Raw genomic sequence first — 21,945 nt, 5'->3', positions numbered from 1 at the left:
CGTAGGAGGCCCCCAACCAAAATTCAAGTCTGCCCATGTGGCCTGATACCCGCAAGGCAAAAGCAAGCTTCAGAGTTCCAGGACAGTTCAGTGGAGGGGCACTGTCTTTTCAGCAGATAGTGTTGGGGAGGCTGGGTACCCGTATGCAGAATGGGGTTGGACTCCTGCCTCCCGCCGTATGCCGGCTTAACTGAACGTAGGCTCAAGATCTGCATGTAAAGGCTAAAACGCTAAGACTTGCAGGACACCGGCAGCGCTAAGAAGCAGTTAGTGGTGCAGGTGGAGACTGGAGGAGGTTGCTGCTGGGAAACCCCAGCCTCAGGACTTGTTTCCTCTACCTCCGGTCCTAGGTGGGTGATGAACATCTCAGGAAACAGCACCGGGTGCTGGCCGACCTTCATTACAGCAAAGCTGTGAAGTTCTTCCAGCTCCTGAAAGACACTCCCTGTGAACTGCTGAGAGTACAGCTAGAAAGAGTAGCATTTGCAGAATTCCAGATGACCAGTAAGTCTCACTTTTCACTTCTCAGGTGTGTGCGCATTGCTTGCTGGGGGATTGCCTTAGAGTGAGGCAGGCCAGGGGCTCTGTCTGCGATGTAAGTAATACTGTTTGCTTATTGGCCCTGCGTCAGTGTCTTTGGTGGGGACCAGGAGAAGTCTCTACCATTTCTGAAGTGCTTTTTACAACTTAGAGAAATGGATTAGATTATGTACAATAACTAGAAATATTGAAATACAGCCTATGATCCCTTATTTGAAAAAAAAAATTATGACAGTCATTTGGACAAAGATTTAAATCCTCACGAACAACTTAGGAATGCAGAGGCAGTGGTAAAAGAGTCGTGGTCCTGTGGGTCCCTTTAAGCGTGCAGCCGATACTGGCCGCTCTGTGGATTGTGGTTCTAGAGCAGGCAGATCCTGAACAAGGTATGTGGGTAGGATGTGAAAGGAAGGGTAGGGTGGGAGGCAGTGAGGCTGCTTGATTGTCTCCGCGGCAGGGAATAGGGTGTCTGCATCTCAGAATGGGCCCCCTTCCCCTGAGTCTCACCTCATACGCCTGCTCCCCTTCTGCAGGGGAGTCTTGTGAGAAATGCCTCTTGTACGGAAGGAACAAACAGTATTCAGAGTACTGCAATTCATTTGGTTTCGTTTCAGTTGTTTCCTTCTATAAAACTTAAGTAAAGATAATGGTTAACATACACATGACTCTCTGTTCAGTATTCCTGGGAGGATGCACGAGAAACTGACAACATTGCTGCCTCTGGGGAGGGGATCTGGGGGGCTTTCACCGAGTTGAATTGTACACATTGTGAGAATGGATTACCTTTTCAGAACAGTTTTTTAAATGCTTTTTACTAAAAGCATTTTTGTTAACTTTTTGCCAGTATATATGTAATAATGCCTGGCTGGGTGTGTGGGTGGTCCCCTGGGATGAACAGTACCAGCTCTTTCTGGGGTAGTTTTTGGGTGGTCTTTTTTCATTTCCATCTTGGAATTTTCTGCCATGTTTGAATTCCTTGAAGTGAGCAGGCATCTTTTGTATACAAAAGACATACTGGGAACCAATTTGCTAAGGTGGTAAGTATGTATGATTAATTCTCTTTTTAAAAAATATTTAATATTGTAAGTACCTGAGAAAAGTAATGTGAATATTTGGTGGGTTTTGTTAGCTAGATTTGTTAGCCCAGGTTAATCAGTGCTCTAGTGTACAGCACCTTTATTCTGTCTCATTTTACCCAGTCCTTTTTTCTCTAGTACAGTAGGACTCGAATTTATCTCCTAATGTCTTTCCTATCTGCACCCTGCCCCAGTAGCATTTCCATATGTAATCAATGGCTTGCCTTCCTGATGCCAAAATCTACAGTGAAATCATAGACCTCTATTGATTTTTAAGATAATAGGTAGTTTATACTATAAAGAAAGAAGGCAGCAGTTATTCCCCTCTGAAGAGTTGGGGGGTCCCCAAGACCACTTTATGTCTCACACCATCTACAAGTCTGGGGGTCCCAAAAATCATCCACAGGTTTGACAGTTCACAGAAGGACTCGGCAGAGCTCACTGAAGGGTGTTACACTCGTAGTTACATTTGTGACAGAGAAAGAAAATCATCCAAGGGAGGAGGCACCTGGGGCACAGTCCAGGAGAGTTCTGAACCCGAAACTTCTTGAGAAGCTGGTAGCCCTCTCCCCGTGGAGTCAGACAGTGCTAAATGCCCCAGCGGTGATAAGTGGCAACATGCACGGAGCTTTTCCCACACGGAAGCTCACCCACGCTTTGGTGTCCACAGTTTTTATTGGGACACCCACAGACAGGGCTGGCTGCCACATGGCTGACCTTTGTCTCCATCCAGCCCTTCTGAAGGTCGTGGGGCCCAAAGCCCCCACAATAAATCAATTGTTAGGCCCAGGGTCCCACAGGTCAACAAAGACCTTGTCAGACAGGATTCCAAGGGCTGAGCAATCACATCCTGGGAGCCAAGGGCAAAGGCCAAGTCTTTCTGAACAGGTTAAGTCCCTGCCACACACCACCTCGCACACAGCTAGCGTAAGCTCCCAAAGGAGCTTACACACACCTCTCTCCCCCTCTCCCCCTCTCCCACTCTCCCCCTCTCCCCCTCTCTCCCTCTCTCCCTCTCTCCCTCTCTTTCCCTCTCTCCCTCTCTCCCTCTCTCCCTCTCTCTCTCCCTCTCTCTCGCGCGCACACAAGCTCCCAGAGAGCAGGACAGAGGTGCTTTGTGGTGTCTGACCACTGCAGAAATTTTACTCAGGTCCTAGAATCAAATGAAACCTGGCTCAGCTGGTCTGACCTCGCGCTTTTAACAGTAAATGGATCTGGGTGTTTTACAGTTAGGACAACTGACAACAGTGCTTCGGACACATGACCAGTTTACTGTGGCCGCTACATAGTGGGGCGACCTTCCGAATGGCCCCTTAACCGCTGGCTCTTACTCCAAATGAGTTGTGTTCTCACCCCAACAGAACACGCGGAGGCAGGGAAACAATTAGTATTTCTTGCTTTGTCTAGACTTCATATTTTTCTCTAGGGATAATTACTAAACAAAAGCTGGATTTCGATTTGGTGGGATTCTTGTGGCTACCTTTCCAGTGCTTGAAAAATCAGAATTGTCATTAGTACATTAACGTTGGATGGGTGTCTAGACTTTATTAAAGGAATGATCATTTTGTGCTTAACACTCTAGGTCAGAATAGCAATGTTGGAAAATTGAAAACACTATCTGGGGCTCTTGATATAATGGTGAGAACTAAACATGCATTCCAGCTCATCAGAAAGGAGCTTGTGGAGGAATTGGCCCAGGTAAATGGAGAAAATAATTATCTTTGTTTTTATGTGTCTTATGCTAAATGGTGAATGTATCGAGTGAGCATATGGAATGTGTATGTATTTATAAACACACATACGTGCATCTGCTCTGCATAAAAACAGCAGTGAGGTATTATATTTTGTTGCAATTATTATTAACTCTCTTTTTTAATATGTAAGTATATCTTGTAAGTTTTTTTCTTTAACCACATAGACCTTGGTTAGTGAGGCACTGGGAATAATATAGTCCCTGTTAAGTTTTGCTTTGCGAGTGTGTGTGTGTGTGTGTGTGTGTGTGTGTGTGTGTGTGTGTTTAGAGAAAGAAAAGGCCTGTGTCCTCTTTTATCATTTCTACTAAACTGCCGGGAGCAGGTAAGGCTTTTCGGTCGGGAAGGTCTTTCTAGTTTTCTGGGCATCCCAGCATTCACCTACCTTCTGGAAGCTTCCCCGAGTCTCCATGGACACCAGCCTACTCCTCTCCTGGCCCTGGTTTGTCAAACCCTGTAACGTACCCCTTTCCATCTTGCTACTTCAGCCTCTGATGTTGGAAGGGAGGTTTTTATTCAGGAATTGTTTCTTCTCTGTAAGTGTGAGACATTTTTGTTTTGTGTTTTAGTGTTTTAAAATGATCTCAGAGGAGGAAGGAGGAAGAGGTGGCCTCATCACAGCCACCCCACTGCCAGCAGGGGGTGTCTCTGAAAAAAAAAGTGGTCTTGGGTTTGCTGGCTGTTTGTTTGTTGTTGGTTTAAAGCTTACTGGATTAATGAACTCACTTCCATCACTTCAGTGTGAACTGCAGTTGTCGGGGAACTCAGGTGATGAAACAACTTTTTGTTGTTTCAGCCTAAGAGTGATGAGACTACACCAGTTGCTGATTCTTCTCCTAGTCTGAATCGAGAAGAGGTGATCAAACTCCTCAGTATATTTGAATCCCGGTTGTCATTCCTTCTCCTTCAGTCCATCAAACTGCTGTCTTCAACTAAGAAGAAAACAAGGTAAGTCAAATTGTTATTTGTGGAAATTTCTCTCCCAGCACGTTGCCTGTAGAAGGCACGTAGGTAATCCGTACTGAGCCTGTGGAAGGCTAGGTTGTGTTCTCTCCTGTCTGATGTGGGTAGTCCAGAATCTTCCCCAGGTAGCCTCCTGTAGACTCCACTTAAGGACACAAAGAAATGGCGCTTCCTAACGGGAAATATGCCTCTTGGTTGCAAGGTTTGCTCCGTGGCCCAAGGGAGGGGCACTGTTGTTCGATGCTGCCCTCTCGTCGGCCCGTTGTTAGTCGTCCGCGTCTGCTCGGCGCTGTGTGGACAGCTCGGTGCTGTCCCTGGTGCACAGCAGGGCCTTGGCGATTAGCAAGTACGCGTCTTTTGAAGAAGCCAAGGGAAACAGTGTGTGTGGTTACACAAAGTTGAAAAACTCATGGCTTTTCCTGTTTAACAGTACTGGGTAAATTTTTGTTAATTTTATAATATAAATATATGATATGTGAGAAACACAGTGGTTCAACGATTTTCACAGATCAGTGGCTGGAATAATGGGCTAACAGGCAAATAGTTCAGTCTTATAATATCTTGTATAATCCTAAGTCGTATATATGACCTAGGTAATTTTGATTTTAGTGGTGGGTCCTATAACCTGTTTGTTCAGGTTTTTAATATTCTGCCGAAAAAAATTCTAATCTGAAGTTTTTGTGCATGATACTATTTAGCTAATTGGTGTTAATTTTTCAAGGTTTATTAAGTAAAAAAACGTATTAAATGTGATACTTGTGTTGATCCGATTGATACGTTGACAGGTTTCAAAACATAGAGAAATATCAGTTACCAGGTCAGTGACTTTCTCTCCTGTTTCACTGATGAAAGCATGTGTAATTGTATTGTGAAGATAAAGACATCCTGTGCGCTGGCCCAGTTATTTCTTCATGATTTAATGAACATTTCTTTTTGGAGTAAAGGGAAATCAAAACTAGACTTCAAAAGAAATACTAATATGCTTCCGTTTTGTTTTGGCTATGTTTCTCCCCCTCCCACCCTGGCCAAAAAAAGATTAAACTGAGCTTAGTAATTAAAATTTTATCTTAATTTTCTTAGAATCCTGAAGAATTGCTGTGCAATTTAAGAAAATTAGGATGTGTTCAATTTAAAACAATTTTTGTTTTCTGTTTGAGATTATGCAGGCACTTCCTCTCATGACAACTGCGTTGGTGGTGCCCTGCTTGAAACAGTTGTGTTTCTTCTTTTTGGATTAAGAATCTATTTGCTCTTGTACTGTAGTTCAGTAGTCACTGCTTTAGCAGATTGGAGCCTCTTCATCTTCTGATGGCTTTGGGGTTTAATATAATGAAAAACAACAAAAATAGAAGTAATCTCAGAGGGTTTGGGAAGTCCTTGACCATAGTGCAGAGAACAGGTCCTTCAGGTTTAGGGGTTGTTCCCAGCCAGGTGTGTACATTTCATATTCTGTTAACGTCAGTAAAAAGGAAAGTAGAATGGAAGTTAGTTGCCTTTGGACAAAAGATAACACTATAAAATGATAGAACCTTTCTGAATATAGTTCTTGGTTCAGTGAACTGATGAGAGTGGATTGAGGGAGGAGATAATTGTAGAGATTAGAAGAGGAAGATTTAAGATTCAGAATTATGATCAGAACAGTTCAAAGGGTTTTAAAATTTATGATCCCAGCAGCCATCAGTTATCTTGAGGCATTTGGCTAAAATGTCGTATCATTGTACGGGCAGGTCAAATGGGGCAAACAGGCAGGTCTAGAAAGCTGCCTATTCTCTGGCAGGCCGGGCCCATGGGCACTGAGGCAAAGGCAGATTCGGTACATTGGTGAGTGGAAAGAACATAGGGTAGAAGTCAGAAGACGTGGTGCTCTGACCTCCATCCAAATGCCTTAACCCTCCGGGGCTTAGTTGTTACAGCTATAAAATAAGAATACTGGGCCTTGCCCTCTGAGGGGACAGGGCGATCGTGTGGCTCCGATGTGGACGTGCACACTCTCAGGAAGCACACCGCTGTCAGCTTTACCTGCCATGTGTGGCCAGAGGTCTGTGGTACTTCTGGACTCGTTTCTTTTCTTTTAAAAAAAGGTGCCAGAAATGAACTGCTATGTCTTCTCAGTAGTAACACAAATATAATCCATTGACCTGTTTTTTGGGAAAATATTTTCAGAACAAACCGCAAACTTAAGTTTTTGTTAAAACAATTGTTAACTGGAGTGCTGTGTAGAACCTTCCCTATGAGAGGCTTTCTTCGCACAGCAGTGGCCCTGACGGTTCAGATACGTTGAGGTGCGATAGTTCTGAGTCAGGAGTCTGCGCTTTAGTCTCCAGGGGAGCAACCCCGTAGCTGCGTCAGCCGAGCTGCGTCACGCAGGACCCTCAGGCTGGGCGTGGAGCCTGGAGGAAGCCCCGGGAGCTCCCCATGCCCAGCCCGTCTCCAGTGTTGTTTTCCTCAGTGTGTAGCCGACACTCTCTTGCCTCCCCCCACTCCTACCCCAGCAGAATGCAGAGTCCGTGACAGCGGGGATTTGGGTCTGTCACATTCACGGCCACGAGCACTTGCCAGTATAGTAAGCACTCCAGTACTTGTAAAAAGAATGAGTGTGGGTTTTAATTGACGTGTTGAATTACATGTCTAAAGACAGGCCCCCAAGCAGTGGATCAGCTGTGGAACAGGACCGCGGCTTCCCCGGGAGAAGTGGTGGGTGGGCTGTTACTATATATTGTGTGGATCTCTGTTTGAACTGGTGGGGGGTATCGCCGTTCACGTCACTTCTTCCTCTGTTCTGTTTTTGTTTCATTCATCAAGCAGTAACATTGAAGAAGATGTAGCCCTCACAACCAACAAGCAGATTTACTCCCAGCTTTTGAGAGCAACCGCTAACAGAAACACAGCTCTTTGGGAAAGAGTCGACGTTCTCATCCGCCTGCTGGACGAGCTGGCTCCCGGCCGTGGCAGCACCGTCCCATGACTCACGCCAGGGCCGCGCCCACACAGATGCTGCAGTGCCTTCAGCACGGGGGCTGGTTTGTCCATTCGGTGCTTCTTTTAGTTAAATAAGCGGGAAATACCCGCTTACAACAACAGGCACAGCGGTGGAAATGCAGACTTCTCATTTCCCATGACAGACAAATCATGGTCGAGTTCTTTGGCTGCTTCATTGAAAGTGCTGAAACCAAATCAGAAGGAAAGCTCCCAGTGTTTATTTCTTTGAGAAGTGTGCGTGCCTCAATATTAATACACTTGCTGTGATGCAATTACACCGTTAAATATTTTTGAAGTATGGTAAGCTATATGAGTTTAAGATACAATTATTTTGGATAAATGTTACTTTGGTCAAGGGAACTTATTCCAAATGAGTTTAGTCGTTCAGGTGGGTTAAAAGAACTTCCTGTACGTCTACAGTGTTTCCTTCTAAATGCACAGAAAGAACTCTGCCCTTTTTAAGCTTCAGTGCAGGATTTTTCGAAGACTAGCCATTGTGCAATTCTCGGTATTTAGTGCATGTTCTGAAGGGATCTGCTTTTCTTTCACCTTGTATGACAGTTGATCAAGAATAGGTACTCCCCACCCACTTTCTTATTTTAAACTTAAAACTGTGAATAATGTAAGAAAATTATTTTGAATAAATAAATTATTTATTTAAATGTCTGTCTTTTTCCATTTCACATTCTTCACATTGAGTTTTGATTTGAACTGGTTTAATCAATTTTACAAAGTGAAGACTAAAACATTAGAAATAAAACGGTGCCATACACAAAATTCTCACGAGACTGCAGACGCATTACTTGCTGCTGGTCCACGGCTCCTATCCAGTTGCGTACAAACATGCTGTCGTTCCCGTGCCCCCGTGTACAGTGCAGTACTTGTCAGAGTCCGTCGTCTCAGCCGCAAGAGACTGTAATGTGTCAAGCACACTCTTTCCTGTCACGGTGACAGTTTGGATGGATGTGCGTGACACCTTCATAGACAAGCTCGCTGGGCCCCCATGTCCGCTGGCCTGGGCCTGAGCCTGAGCGTAGGATGAGGCGCAGCTGGTGACTTCCTTCAGAGCCGTCTGCATTTTCGCTGTGCAGCCCCTTCATGTCGACTGGCAGCCCTCCAGCCACCCCTCTTTGAAGGAATCTCAACTGTGCTAGAAAATCGTCTGGAATAAACTTGTTTTAAGCTGAATTTTTATGCCTTGCTTTCGTACGCTGAGATTTTAGATGTTTTCCTTGACAATGAGTTGATCTCTGTCAGCTTGGCAGACCTACCTCTTGCCATTGTCTACTTCCTTGTTCAGTTGCATTGTCCTTGGGACAGATTTGTATCAATTTTCAAAAATTAACCATTGGAGCATTTCAAGTTTTGACTAAATTATAAAGCAGTTGTACAAAATCAGCAACGTCACCTCTCAGGACAGCTGACATCCTGTTCCCTTTGCGGCAAGCACACGCGACTCACACTGTCTCTGCCAGTTAAACCTGGACATGTGTACACACCCAATTCTGGATTCAGGAATTCAAAAAGGATTTTCTACTTATGTAGAAATAAGGTCGAGTTAGGGATATGAGAGTCGCTTGCTTTATCTAATGGCCTCTCTTCTTTCTTAGCCTTTCCAGTCAAGAGGGAAATTTGTTTTTAAGCAAGAAGATACAAATTCTCGCTATCTTCCCTTGTCAAAGCAATAATATGAAAGTTCCTACAAAGGAAAGAAAGGTGCTTTTAAAATGTTTTTGTATTTTGCTGATTTTAATTTAAATCTTAAAGTGCTTGTGTTTTAGCTGTTCCTTTAAAAGAATTGTGGTATTTGTGGCCTGAATCTTTTTCACTTAATTTCAGTGCCCAAATTTTGTCCACATCCTTCCCTATTACATTGGGGGATTTTGTTTGTGTTAATTAGAGGTCACAGCTATATTATGTAAAGTTAAAGGGACATAACGTCTATCCTAGAGATAATTGATAATAGGAAAAATAAAGTTACCCAATTAGCTTCAAGAGACTTATTTCGGCAGACTAGTCTTCAGAACATAAATAGACTGCCATACAAAGTGTTTCCTGCTTTGAAGCGGAAGGAGCATGTCATATGAATTATGACAAGCCAGAAAACAGTTCAGGACCATCTGGATTCTAACAAAGAGCACCCCAGGAACGGAGAGAGTGGGAAGCAAAGATGGGTTCCTCCGGACTTGTTTCATAACCTTTCCTAAAAATCTGTAAAATTACTGGGTAAGTTATTTTTTTTTTGCCTGAGAATTTGTTTTTTTTTTTCTTCCCAAAATTCAAGTAATGCTTTTCCTATGGGTTTCAACTTAGCCCTATTCGCTTGCTACTAAAAGTCAAGACTTTTCCTCTTTGAAGAGAATTCTGTGGTTCTCTGCATTTGCCTGTTTTTCTCATTACATATTCAGGGTGGAGGCGTGGACGTCACAAACGTCAAACCACTTCTCTGAGATTGGCTGCTTCGGGAACACGCCATTGGACGGGAGCCACGGACGCTGCCGTCTGTCCGCGTCGGTCACCACTTTCCAGTACAGGCTGCCTTTGAAAAAGAAGACGGACTTGTGTGCGAACGAGTAGTAGGCGGAGTCTATGCTTCTGAAAGGGTGGTTCTGTGGCTCTATCGCTGGGAAGACTTCCGTCATCTTCTTCGGATAAGAACCAAGGACTTGATTTCTGTTGACATCAAATGCAAACACCTGCGAAGGAAATAAAGTAAGACTGGCTTTTCTGAAAATCCTTCATTTTAGGCTAATTTATAGTGACGAGGTAAGTAAATCTGTGGCTTTGCACGCAATTCTTTGGGCTTCACATTCTTAATTTTCCATGTGATGGGATGACCCGCCATTGCCATATCTGAGAACAGCTTCTAACTAAGAACTTGGTCATCTGACATTTCAAGTAGGGATGACAGCAACACCAGGCCGCAAAGCCTCCTACTTACAAAGGACCCTTTGAAGAAGTAAATGAACTGCTTCCTGCGGTCATAATAGGCAGTGTCCAGGGGACTTGGGATCCCAGGAAACCCCTCTGAAATCAGTTTGGGGTAGCTTTTCCCTCGTTCGTCTTCTGCGTGGGTCTGATCCTTCTCACTGTCGTATCTCCAGTACTGATTTCCTAAGAGCCAAACAAAATGGTGACCACAAGAAACGACACAGGACAGCCTTCAGCCTAGGTCCCTGCAAATCCTGACGTTCTGCTGTGATTCCGGCAGGAGGGAGGACTCACCACATCTGAGTGAAGCCTCCACACAAATGATTTCCCAGGTCCTGAATTACTTCTGGATTTGACCCCAGTAATCCCAATGTGGCCACTATAGTTCAGGACTTCTTAAACCACTGGAGGATGTGCTCCCAACTCGGAAGTATCCACACTGTAAAGTCTGTCCTGAGGCAATTTCTCCATGTAACTGGACTCAAAGAAGTCTTCCTTTGTGTGATGTGAAGGAAAGCTAAGACCAAGTTTATTCACGGATTTCTTACAGTAAAATTTGCATGCCAAGTTCTTCCAGTTTGGCTCTTGCCTCATTAACTCTGAGCCATTTAAAGCCATATGGTTGTATTACTAGGATTCAGGCAGAGAGCACCCACAGTCTATCTCTGGGAGGCAAGGGGAAGAAAAAGCAGCAACTACAACTTCCCATTGAGATCAGACTCCGCACGTACCCACCTGTCTGCAAAGGCAGCCTAGCCAGTGTCTGGGACAGCCGGCAGGCCTGGGCAGGGTGGCTGGGAGTCGGGAAGCAGCAGCAAGAAAGTCCCTTCCATGTGTTCACAAGACCACCAGGCCCCCCACCAGTTCCTGCCTCCCCGAAACATTGCCCTGCCTGCTGGATGAAGTCCGGCCCTGCCCTTCCAACCTGATCCCACCCCTACGGCCCTCAAGGGCTCAGCTGTCTCAGATACGCTGTTCACTCCCAGCTCTGAGGCTGTGAGCCTGGCCTTCCCTGCACCCTTCCCTCAGCCCCACCTCCCCTCACACACTACCCCAGGTGTCCTCTTCTGGGCACTCCAGGTCCTACCCACCCATGCCCTGATCCTGCGTGGCTCCAGCATCTGATTCCGGTGACAGTGCTCACCTCCTCTGCTCACTTTGCCCCTTCAAATCATACTGTATTGGTAGCCTGCTAAGGTGTTTTTCTCCAGAATCAGATTCACACTTGTGTAGGGAGAGCCTTTTCTTACAGTTCTTTGGCAACCAACTCAGCCCAGCACCATTCGTTCACTCATTCGTTCATTTGAAGAACTCAGTGCCTTGTGAAAAAGATCAGGGATACCACACAGTCTTGTGTTCACAGAGTTTACAGTCGGATGGAACACACAGAAACCAAGTAATTTCAAGAGCATTACACAGGATCCCTGGTAGGGGCTCAAAACATTTGTCCAGAAAGCGTTTGTTTAATAAAAGAAACAGTGCCGTCCGTAAGGACCTCTACCTTTAAAAAAATAACGTTCATCTCTTGTCCAAGTCCAAATGTGGACGAAAGCATCTAAGCTCTGTGCTGGGACTCCATGCCAGCCAGCGAGGATGTGGACGGGGTCGCCGTATCGGGTCCGGTTGTTTCGGTTTTCATAAAGCCAGTACCAGCTGTTGCGGAAAAAATATGTGCTAAATCTCACCGTCACATCTCCATGTTGGTTTCTCTCTGTACGAATCCAGTCAAATGCAGTATCAAATGAGCCTTCACATGAACCTTAAAAAACAAAACAAGAAGAGAAGTCCAGCCACTTGTTAACCTGGTGCAGAAACCAACGGTTCCTACTTTCATGTGTGACTTGTATAGAGACAATTGCAAAGCTGGCATTTTCTATGCAGACATCTTAAAGCAAGACATCTTATGGGACTGGAAGTAGGCCTTCCCTTGCTGAGTGGAGAGAGCTGGAGGGACCCCGCTGGCCTCCAACAGTCCTGGGCATGACTTCTGGCTTCATTCTGTTCTTAATAGTGCTCCCGGTCACCCGCTAAACTGTCTCGCTTTGGATACTAGTTATGTGATCACCCTAAGTATAGTTGATGCCTGTTTTGATGGCTGATCGGACTTCATTGGAGGGAAGTTCTGGTTCTGGGCACACACAAGAGGGAGATTGTCACTGAGGGAAATAAATGTGTCCTGGCCTCTCTTGTTATCCAGATGCTGCGTGCCAAGAACAGGGCGGTTTGAGTAGAGCAGAAATAGGGGTGGTGTCTGTTTTAGATGGAGACTAGCTTTCCTTCCTGTAGCCTCGGTGCTAAATCATTAATCCTTCCATTAAATAATCAGCACCAGCCCTTTGGCCTGGACAAGTACACAGACCTTAAAGCTCATCCTGGCAGGGCTGCTGGACTTTGCCTTGGGAGTGCAGACATTTCTCCCAGCGGCTTCCAGCTCCTATAGCTCTCAGGGGATACCATGGCCTGGGCGGCCCACTTGTGTTTAGAGAACCCCCATGGCCCCCTCCTTCCTCGCAGGGAGTATCTAATGGATCCCATGAAAGAGAGGACACAGAGGAAGTACCCATGAGAGTGTGCTTTGCTCTCCAAAATGGCTACAATCTAGGCATGGCCACCCTTAACTAAGAATTGGCATCCCAGAGCCTCAAGGCAGCTGCTCTTCTTGGGTGACGTCAGACTGCACTGTTTGGTGCCCTTTGGGGGCCAGCCTCCCAGTGAGGAGCGAATGGGGTCTTCTTATGCTCTGAGGACCCCCAGTGTCCTCTGTCAGCTCCGAGGATCATCTCGCCCAGAACAGCCTTACCATACAGCTTTTGAATGGCTTTCCTGTCTGACCAGTCCAACTCCAACGCAGGCCCCTGGGGGATGTAGTTTGGCTGCATTATGGATCCTGTCCTGTAGGTGTGCGGCAAGCCGAGGACGTGGCCAATTTCATGGACGGCCACCTAGAAGGGAACACAAACCATCGCTGCAGGGTCAGTGCTGGGTGAGTGCGGCTGGGACCCACCCCACCACCGAGGGCAGACCCTGGGCCTCCAGAGCACAAGGGGAACGAAGCTGCCAGCCAGGGAACTTGCTCAGAAGGAGGTGGACACTTCCCTGGAGAAGCTCTGGCTTTCTGGACTCCGGGCCACGCAACACTGCCCTTTGCCTCGTCACTGCGGGCAGCTGGAGACCACTTACTTTGAGAAGGCTGATGCCTCTGTCACTGGTGGGAGGTGTGAAGTGCTCGTCGTCGTCAAAGTGAATGTCACCCAGGCGCCAGGCATGTGCAAACTCCTGGCCGCTCCCATCAAAAACCCGAGGACAGCCCAGGTGCCGGCCTGACAAGGGGAGAAGGGAGGAGGGCGTCCTGGTGAACCCGGAGTGCCCACTGCACAGACTCCTTCCTCCCGGGACCTGGGGACACAGACACCTGCAGGGTTCCCAGCCTCGAGGGCCTGGCAGTCTGGTGGCAGAAGCAGCTACTCCTGGACTGACTACTCAGCACGAGGCGTGCGTGACACACGGTTGTTTATAAGCAATTTTTGTGTGTGTGACAGAGTGTGAAGACATAAACAGAGCTGTGTACCAAGGGCTGTGGGAGCCGCGAGGAGCGCAGCTGTCCCATGCGCCAGCAAGCTGTGTGTGTGGTGGCACGTGGAGTGCCGTGAGGAAGCTAGCTGATGGAGGCAGAACCTGAGCTGGAGCCTAACTGAGTGGTCATGGAATGACGGAGGTGCTGCCCAGTGGCCACCCGCCTTACATTTGTATAGTTTCTCACCAAACTGCCCTGTGTACTTCTTGCAGTAGGAAGTTAGTCCAGGGAGGCCAGCTGGGCAGCTGTTAGCACTCCTAGTTCCCAGACGGGGCTGCAGACAAGTTCCTTTGTCCAAACCCACAAAGCTAGGAGATGGTGGGGCCTGGGCGACAACCACCTGGCCCACCAGTGCCCCGGGAGCAGCCTGAGCCCTCTGTGGGCAATGCTCATTGGGCAGACCTGCTCAGCGACAAGTAGAGGGACCTGCACTGATGTCCCCTGGGACCACTCTGCTCTTTGCAGGGTGACACGCCTGTGCCCTTTCCAGTGAGCTGTAACAGTGACGCCTACACAGAGCTTACAATATGCCCACGCCCCGACAGGTGCCATCTCAGAACAATCTAGGAGACAGAGTTGGTGCCACCACTCTGGTGAGGGAGGCAAGCAGGAGGCGAGGGTGGGGTGACCCAGGTGGGCCCCATTTTGCTAACGGGGCCCTACTTCAGGCCATGGGGGAATGCAGAGGACAGGGTGGGCGCAAAGTCTGACCCCTCCTTACCTCGTCCAAAACCCAGCTGTATGTCAATCGTGGCTCCAGGGGCGGTGAGATCCTCCCGGAAGTCCAGTGGTATCACCTCGCTCCACATCCTGAAGGCCAGTCTGAAGATGTACCTCTGGTCCTCCACGGAGAGCTGGCTGCTGTAGCCCTCCCCCACCAACCTCCAGGTCAGCGTCTTTTTAGCGAAGGCCCGGGTGCCCCCACCCTGCGGGGAGCCTTTGGGCTGCCGGCGGGGCCCTGGGAGCAGAGTCTGCAGGAAGCGCTTCGGGCGGGCCCTGGGGCGCCGGCCCGGGAGGCTTGGCGGGGTCCGGGGTGCGGTGCTCGTGGCCATCAGCTGGGACCGAGGGTCGGGGACGCCGCAGCGAGGCCGGTTCATGGTCGCCAGCGTCGCCGCGTCCAGCTCCCCGCTCGCCGGCAGTGCGTTGACCTTTTGGAACTTGCGCAGTGCCTCAGCCAGGGCAGCACCTGGGGGGCCCTCATCAGGCCGGTCGGGGTGGGGACCCCGGGACCCTCGGGCCACGGACCCCGCCCCCGGGGGCGCCTCTGCCCAGCCGTATTTGGACAGGAACCGCTGCCAGAGAGAAATGCACGGATCAGCGGGGCGGGGCCCGGACTGACAACGTGCGGTATCACATCCGTCTGTCCTCTGCTTGTGTATGTACCACGCGGGACAGTGTATATCTGCATGCTGTGCACAGTGTCTGACGTGCGTGCTTACCTGTGCTGTGCAGCAGGCCTACTCCGTGTTTGTTGGAGGTTCGTGCGAGGCCGCGCACCTGAGGAGGCGTGCGTGCACCTGTGCGTGTGTGCACACCTGTATGTGCGCGCATGCGTGCTCGTGCGCCTGTGTGTGCGTGTGCGTGTGCGTGGTGCTGCTCTCAGGCTTTTGGTACCTGCGCTGCGGAGAGGTCGGCGATGGGCGTGGCCCGGCGCAGGAGGGGCGGCGCGAGGTCCGAGCGGTCCCGGCTGTGGAAGAGGGTCTCAGGCCTCGCGGGCTGCGGGGCGGCGAGGCAGCCGAGCAGCAGGCTCGAACGCAAGATGGAGGCCGCGAGCATGGCCGCTCCGAGCCGGCCCTCCCACCTCCGCTGCGTCCCCGTCTGCCCTCCCGGAGCAGCGGCCAGGAGGCTCTTATAAGCAGCCACAGGGAGCCGCCGCCCTTCTCACGCAGGCCTGAAGTGTGCCCACCTGGAGGCCCCGCAGGCCCTGCCTGTGCGACCCTTTGAAGACCCCAGGACCACCCCTCTCGCTGGGGTGAGAACGCCTCCCCTCGCCGCCTGCTAAGTTTGCCACACACTCCGGTAATTACATCACGAACTTGCAGCCGCCTGTGGATTGCGTTCCCGTGGTGAAGTGGGCGTGGGCAAGTTTGCTGCCCAAGTGAGCTGTGGGGTGGCCGGCCATCCCGCCTGGAAGTGGAAGCATCTTCCCGGGTTCGTGGATGTAGGTGTTTCTCGTCCTCGCTAGTGGCCACGTGGTGCCCGTTCTATGGGCCACGATGTTTCTATGAGGATGAACTGGGATCGCCTGAGGTCCTAGAGCATGCCCCCGCCCACGCTGCCCCTCTCAGTGTCACTTCAGGAAGGCAGAAGATGGGGAGGAAAAAGGCAGGCAGAGCGGGGTTCAGCTGCCCTGAATGTCTAACTGGTCAGGCCGGCGAGCCTGAGGGATACGGTTCCCGGGCACCGTGACTGAAGGTGAGAGCTCGGAATTGCAATGTCAAAGGTCTGATGAGAAGAGCAAGTGTGCAGGCAAGTGGGGCTATGCTGTAGTTACTCGTTCGTTCATCATTCGGCAAATACTGGTTACTGTTTTGGGGACAGGGAATATAGAAATGAGTACTATGGACTCATTTTTTGCCCTCATGGAACTTGCATTCTAAGGGCGGGGAGGCAGGCAATAAACAAAACAGTGAATGAAAAATTCAAATCCTGACAAGGGCGAAGAATATCAGTAGAGGAAGTGAGAGCCTTGGAGGTGGGGGAGGGGTCGATATTAAGATGGGCAGGAGACACCTCTTGCACATATGAAATTTGAGCAATGAAAGCAAAATAAGAGGGACATAGTCACACGTGACAGCGGGTTCTGGGGAGGTAGAGGCAAAGGAAAGGACCAGTGCAAAGACCCTGAGGCAGGCGCTGGCTGAGCATGTCTGGAAATAAGGGGAAGAGGGTGTGTGGTGGACTCAGTGATGGGGACGGAGGTGGGAGGTTAGGGTGGAGAGGAGAGGGGGCGGGGCCGAGGAGGGAGCGTCAATAGGTCACTATTGAAGGAGAGGGACTTCATTGATTTAGTGTTTCAAGAGTCCTCCCAGTTGCTCTGTGGACGATAGATTAAAAGGGGCGCAGCCCAGAGGCAGGTGTGGATTGCATCCTCTGGCCTCGCAGCCCCTCCGGGGAGCCCCAGCAGCCCTTCTGTGCCACGATGGTCTGATGGCCTTGTAGCCTGAGACCCCTCACTGGTCTCTAAGACGTCGGGGTTCCTTGGAAGGACACAGTACTAGATTGTGACCCAGGGGAGTCCACTACTAGTTAGGCCCCTGGTCAGGTGTGGGGCCCCGTGCCCAGTGCTGCCATGGCAAAGCCAGCACCTGTGACATTAAGGAATGTTCTCACAAAGAGCTGGTACACTCAACCAAAGTACCTGCAGGGCCCCACTCAGCTCCTGTCAGCCCAGAGACTTCCGCAGCTGGCCATGTACCAGGTGGGGACTGGATGTCCTGGTGTGAGCGCAAGCAGGGGGCATGAGTATGGACAAGGTGGGGGGGCCCTCCTGATTACTCAGGGCCGCTCACCCTCAGCTGTGTCAACAGATACCTGGGCCTGCTTACCGCACCCCTCTCCCGCTCCTATGGACATGCTCTCCTGGCACCCTGAACCGTCACCACTGAGTGAGAGGCCTTGGTGGCCACTCCTCTGGGAGGGGGACTAACGGGAAGGAAGCCTGGGCTAGTGGTCAGGAGACAGGCATGGTTCATGGCTTGGAATGTCTCATTGCTGCCCTCGTCCCTACTTGGCACTTTCCATAGTCAGAAGCAAACCCCAGGCATCAGACAAATTTTATGCATAAATATTTCAGTGCAGATCTCTGTAAGATAGATTATTGGGGGGAAAAAGAAAAGCATACTACCTACCATTGTCATGCCTTCAAACTTAGCAATAACCCTTTAATATTATCCAATTTTCTCACGCGGCTTCACATTTTCAACTGTGGCCCCATTCTTTATTAAATTTTAAATGAGCATTTGACAGGAAGGCACACCCTGAAAACTTTGTGTAAAACAGAAACTAAGGTGAACGGTACAGGGAAATTACTGGAAGTGGCGTGCGGCCATTGTGGGCTTCCCGTGGGACTGGCATCCAACATTTATATCAAGTCAGAGTCTGGGCCCAGAGCCTGATGGCTGCCGATGCCCACTGTGCCCGGACGGCTGCTCTGCTCCGTTCCCCACCCTGGACTCCGGGAGAAGCTTTGTGTAGCTCAGTGAACCCCCGTGTCTCATAGAACGAGCCTGGCTGGCTCTCTCTGCCTTGTGATCAGAGAGACCAGTCTCGGCCTGGTACCCTGCTCTGGTTCCTCCTCACTGTACCATGTTATACATGTCCGTGTGTATTTTTCGATTATACATGTCGTATGTTATATGTATAATACCGGGGGTGCCAAAAAAAGTATACACGTGACTTGTATTCATCTTTTGTTACTGGTATATAGTATTACAATTTTAATACAGCTTTTTCATTTCTTAAAATGTGTGTGCATTTTTTGGGCACCCTCTGTATATATAACCATGTATATAACTGGCATTTATATCACATGTCAGTTATATGTTTTATATATATTTATAGCTTTATAAAACTGTACATAGTTATACATGTCAATCATATTCAGTGTTATTTATCCATTTACTTAACTGTATCAACATGTCAATGGACAGATATCTGAATTGTGCTACGTGGCTGCATAGAGTTCCACTGTGTGGGTAAAACACAGCGTCACTCTTGGAAATCAGGGTATTGATTTCCAAGGGTATTGATCCCACTTGACTGGTTTTCCTTCTGTTTTTTTTTTTTTTTCAATTGAAATCTCAAACTGTGTTTTGATTAGAAGACGAACCCTAAACGTTTTCTCTGGAGGAAACAAAAACCTGCAAAGGCACAAGAACAAAATTATTCAAAACATTATCTGGATAGTCTGTTTCCTGGGAGACTAGAATTCTGACCATGGAACAAAGTTGAGAACTCTGTGATTGAGAGCTGGTGTCCTGAGGGCTGATGTCACACAGCCTGTGCCCTGACAGGTGTAAGACTCCCATGGTGCCTGCCTGCTCGGCGAGTTCTTGCTAAAGGCTGTGCTGAAAGTCAGGTCTGAAAACTTGCACGACAGCTGTCCCTAAGGATGACAGTAAGACCCCTCTTAGGGACCAGAGGCGTGAGGAACTTCTTCCTGAGCGGTCTTGTTCTCTGAACTCACTTTTTTCTCTTTTTTTCTTTGCTTTATTGTGCCGTTGGCCTCATGCAGCTCAGGTGACTGGACTGAGAGAGGTGTGCCTACGATTTGGGCTGTTTGCTTAGCTCTCGGGGCGCTCTTCTCCCCAAGTACTGCTCAGCCTTTGGCTTCTCAAGGCTCAGACTGTTTGATTAACCGAGTGCTTATTCCAGGTAAATTGGAATTTGAGGAAGTCAGTGGGATTTAGGAGGAAAAACGGCAGGGGGTGGTGTGTGGCCTACAGAATGAAGGACAAGGGCTCCTGGGGAAACTGGTTCCTGGTTGGTGCAGGATACTCCCCATCTCTGAGCCTAGGGGAGGGTGTGGCTGGAAGCTTCTAGAATCTCCTTAAACACTGAGGTGGCATTGACCCAGTTATCCATGCGCAAATTGAAAACTTTTCCCCCCAAATATGTATTATTTACAAAATGGGTTTGCATATTCTCAGCAATGCCCAACATAATATTTTGGGACAAGACATTCCCTTAGTTATTCCCGTGGGAGATTTTTCAGCCTGATGTACAGTGAGGGGCCAATTCTGACTCTGAGACGACGACTAATGTTAGGAGGTCCGGGTGTTTGGGACTCAAGCGATTCACTGCAGCACAGGCCTGTTCGTCATTTACAGCTGCACGTCACTGCCTGGGAAAGGGGAAAGAGTCTGCCACTTTCTCTCCTGATTTCCTTCTCTCTGGATTTGCATTTCAGTCCCTTTCATCCACGAGTAAACCCCTTCCCCAGCCTGGGCCAGACTAGGCCTCCCTGGGCGGGCTCACTTGTGTTTCACACGCTAAGGCTCTGGGTTGAGGGTGCTGCCTCCCCCACACGTTCGCTGCCTGCCTGCGCTTCTCTGCCCAGGTGCCCGCTTGGCTTGGACCATGATTGAGAAGGTTGACACTCAGATTATTATTGCCCTTGGGGGCTCCTTACTGATCGCTGCATTTGTGCTCATGTGCTGCTTCCTCTGTCTTTTCTGGAAATTGGCCAGCATATTGAGGTGAGTGGCGTAAGAGTGAACCCCTTGGAGCCCCTCCAGTGGGACCCCGGGGCTCTCTGCTCGAGTGGGGTCTTTCCTTGCCCTGGGGCCACGTCCTGGGGGAGGTCAGGAACAGCGGGCAGGTAGGAACAGGCAGAGGCAGGGGAGTATAGCATCTTGGCTTCTTCCCCTCTGGCGTGGCGTTGTGTGTGACAGCGCTGCTTGGCTGTCACCTACCTCATGGAGTTTCCCCTCAGCTGGGCAGCTCAGCACCCTGACTGGGTGTCCCCACCCCCCACACCCCCGCCCCCGGGTCCCAGGCACCGAGGACGGTGGGGGAGGCTGTGTGAATGAGTCTCTGCCTCGCGTTCACTCAGAGGACACGCTGAATTGATCTCCTCTTGCTGAGCTGGGAGCTCTCGGGGTGTCCTCGCATTCATTGCCCGTGGCCTCGTGGCCTCAGGGACAGGACAGTGAGGTGGCCTGTAGGACTATGGGGAGCTGAGCTGTGTGAAGATCCTGGGGACACTGAAAATGGGGTATAGGTCAGGATAAACTTGGAGCTCTTTTCAAAATGATTTTCACTTTATCTGGAGCAGAAGAGCAGTTTTCCAGGAGGTGAAATGAATGTTGTCAGTTTGGGGAAGTTAAAGCGGAGTGGATGGCGAGCCCCAGGCCTCCCCGTCATACGTGCACCTGGCCACCTGCAGCAAATGCACGTCAGGCACTGGCCAGGTCAGACGGTGCCAAGCCTGCGGTGCGCGCCCTTGGATTCATCTCACCCTCACTTCACGTTATAAAAGTGTTTGGGGAGGAAAGCACTGGGTAAGGATTCGCAAGGGGGGCAGAGAAGTATAATCACACGCTAGGGCCACATGGTGTGCTTTGCCCAGCTGAGAACTCCCGGACAAGTGTAACAAAGGGACTTAAACAAACAAAAAAGAAATCTAATGCTTTTTATAAAATCTCTGAAGGAAACTGTGACAACCAGTGCGTCGACACAAAAGGCAAGAGACATGGTTTGGATGAAGGTCGCCTTGAGACGCTGCCATCTCCACACTGTCCACTGTCAGCTCCCGACAACCAAGCCTCAGAGAGCGGCAGTGCGGAGATCGTCCCCCAGGCAGAGGTGGCGCCCCTGCATCTCCCGGCCACAGGCCTGGCCTGTGAAGTACAGACTATCCATGCTGAGCTCACCTACCTCCTGACTGTCTTTTCAAGGTGTTTGCGGCCCCTGGAGGGCAAGTGCTGTGCTGTCCCTGGTCCCCAGGCCCAGACTCAGCAGGTGTCAGGGGCCATGACCCGAACGTCACCTTTGCCAGCCTGGTAATACATTCCACCAGAGGAACCTCTGAACTCAGATAAAGCCGGAGCAACACTGTTTGCTTGCTGGTCAGAATGTTGCACATTGCTTACTAGTCACCAGCAGTGGCTCTTGGTCCTGCTCCGGGGACAGCAGGAACACTTTCTTAGGTTGCAATGGGAGCATCCAGGAAGCAACAGCTCAGACCTCTCTTGACAGATGGGGAACCGGAAGGTTAGAGGGCAGGAGTGCCTCTCCTGGCATCAAGTAGACGCCAGGGACAGGGAGACCGGGATGGGCCCTCAGAGTCTTGCTTCCGGCCCTCCCCCGCGTGCCACGCGCCTCCCCTGCTGAGCTTCCAGGACCCTCCAGACTGTTCACTTGTAACAGCTTCCCTGTGCAAAGTTCGTCCTTCACAACTCTCCTGGAGTGGAGCTGGTTGGTGTGGGTGCACACGAGCCCCTGGAAAGACGGAACGTAGGCCAGAGAGTTCGGCAAGCCCTCGAAGCGCCTCTGTAAAATGTCTTCTCCCTGCCGTCCTCTCCCACCTGCATTCGGTCCCTTCTGATCCTGCAGCCTGCCTGCCGAGGTCCCTCAGCCTGGAACTTGGCTGGGGCTGTCAGGGTGTCCTGTGGGGCTCCTGTTTTGT

At 49.7% G+C, this 21,945-nt stretch overlaps 2 protein-coding genes across 4 annotated transcripts in view; one reads left to right on the top strand and one right to left on the bottom strand.

Moving 5' to 3' along the window:
- The window catches only part of EDRF1 (erythroid differentiation regulatory factor 1), a 35,718-nt gene extending 27,743 nt beyond the window's left edge, over positions 1-7,975 (top strand). The window contains exons 21-24 of one of the 3 annotated variants that reach the window (XM_033130771.1): positions 351-504; positions 3,199-3,314; positions 4,164-4,315; positions 7,133-7,975. In XM_033130771.1, coding sequence (XP_032986662.1) covers positions 351-504; positions 3,199-3,314; positions 4,164-4,315; positions 7,133-7,295 — 585 coding nt within the window. In that variant the 3' untranslated portion in view covers positions 7,296-7,975. The remainder of the gene's footprint in view (positions 1-350; positions 505-3,198; positions 3,315-4,163; positions 4,316-7,132) is intronic. The other 2 variants (XM_033130768.1, XM_033130770.1) reach the window with 2 other exon arrangements.
- Positions 7,976-8,106: 131 nt separating this feature from the next.
- On the bottom strand, positions 8,107-16,350 carry MMP21 (matrix metallopeptidase 21). Its single transcript, XM_033130772.1, has 7 exons — positions 15,429-16,350; positions 14,536-15,106; positions 13,421-13,560; positions 13,041-13,182; positions 11,742-11,999; positions 10,251-10,423; positions 8,107-10,005 (listed from the first exon to the last, which is right to left on the bottom strand). The coding sequence occupies exons 1-7, from the start codon at positions 15,588-15,590 to the stop codon at positions 9,706-9,708; spliced, it is 1,746 nt and encodes a 581-aa protein (XP_032986663.1). The 5' UTR covers positions 15,591-16,350; the 3' UTR covers positions 8,107-9,705.
- Between the last annotated feature and the right edge of the window lie 5,595 nt (positions 16,351-21,945).

This window comes from Rhinolophus ferrumequinum, chromosome 16 (genome assembly GCF_004115265.2).
Source record: "Rhinolophus ferrumequinum isolate MPI-CBG mRhiFer1 chromosome 16, mRhiFer1_v1.p, whole genome shotgun sequence".
NCBI classification, from domain to species: Eukaryota; Metazoa; Chordata; class Mammalia; order Chiroptera; family Rhinolophidae; genus Rhinolophus; species Rhinolophus ferrumequinum.
This window is presented reverse-complemented; position numbering and strand designations above follow the sequence as displayed.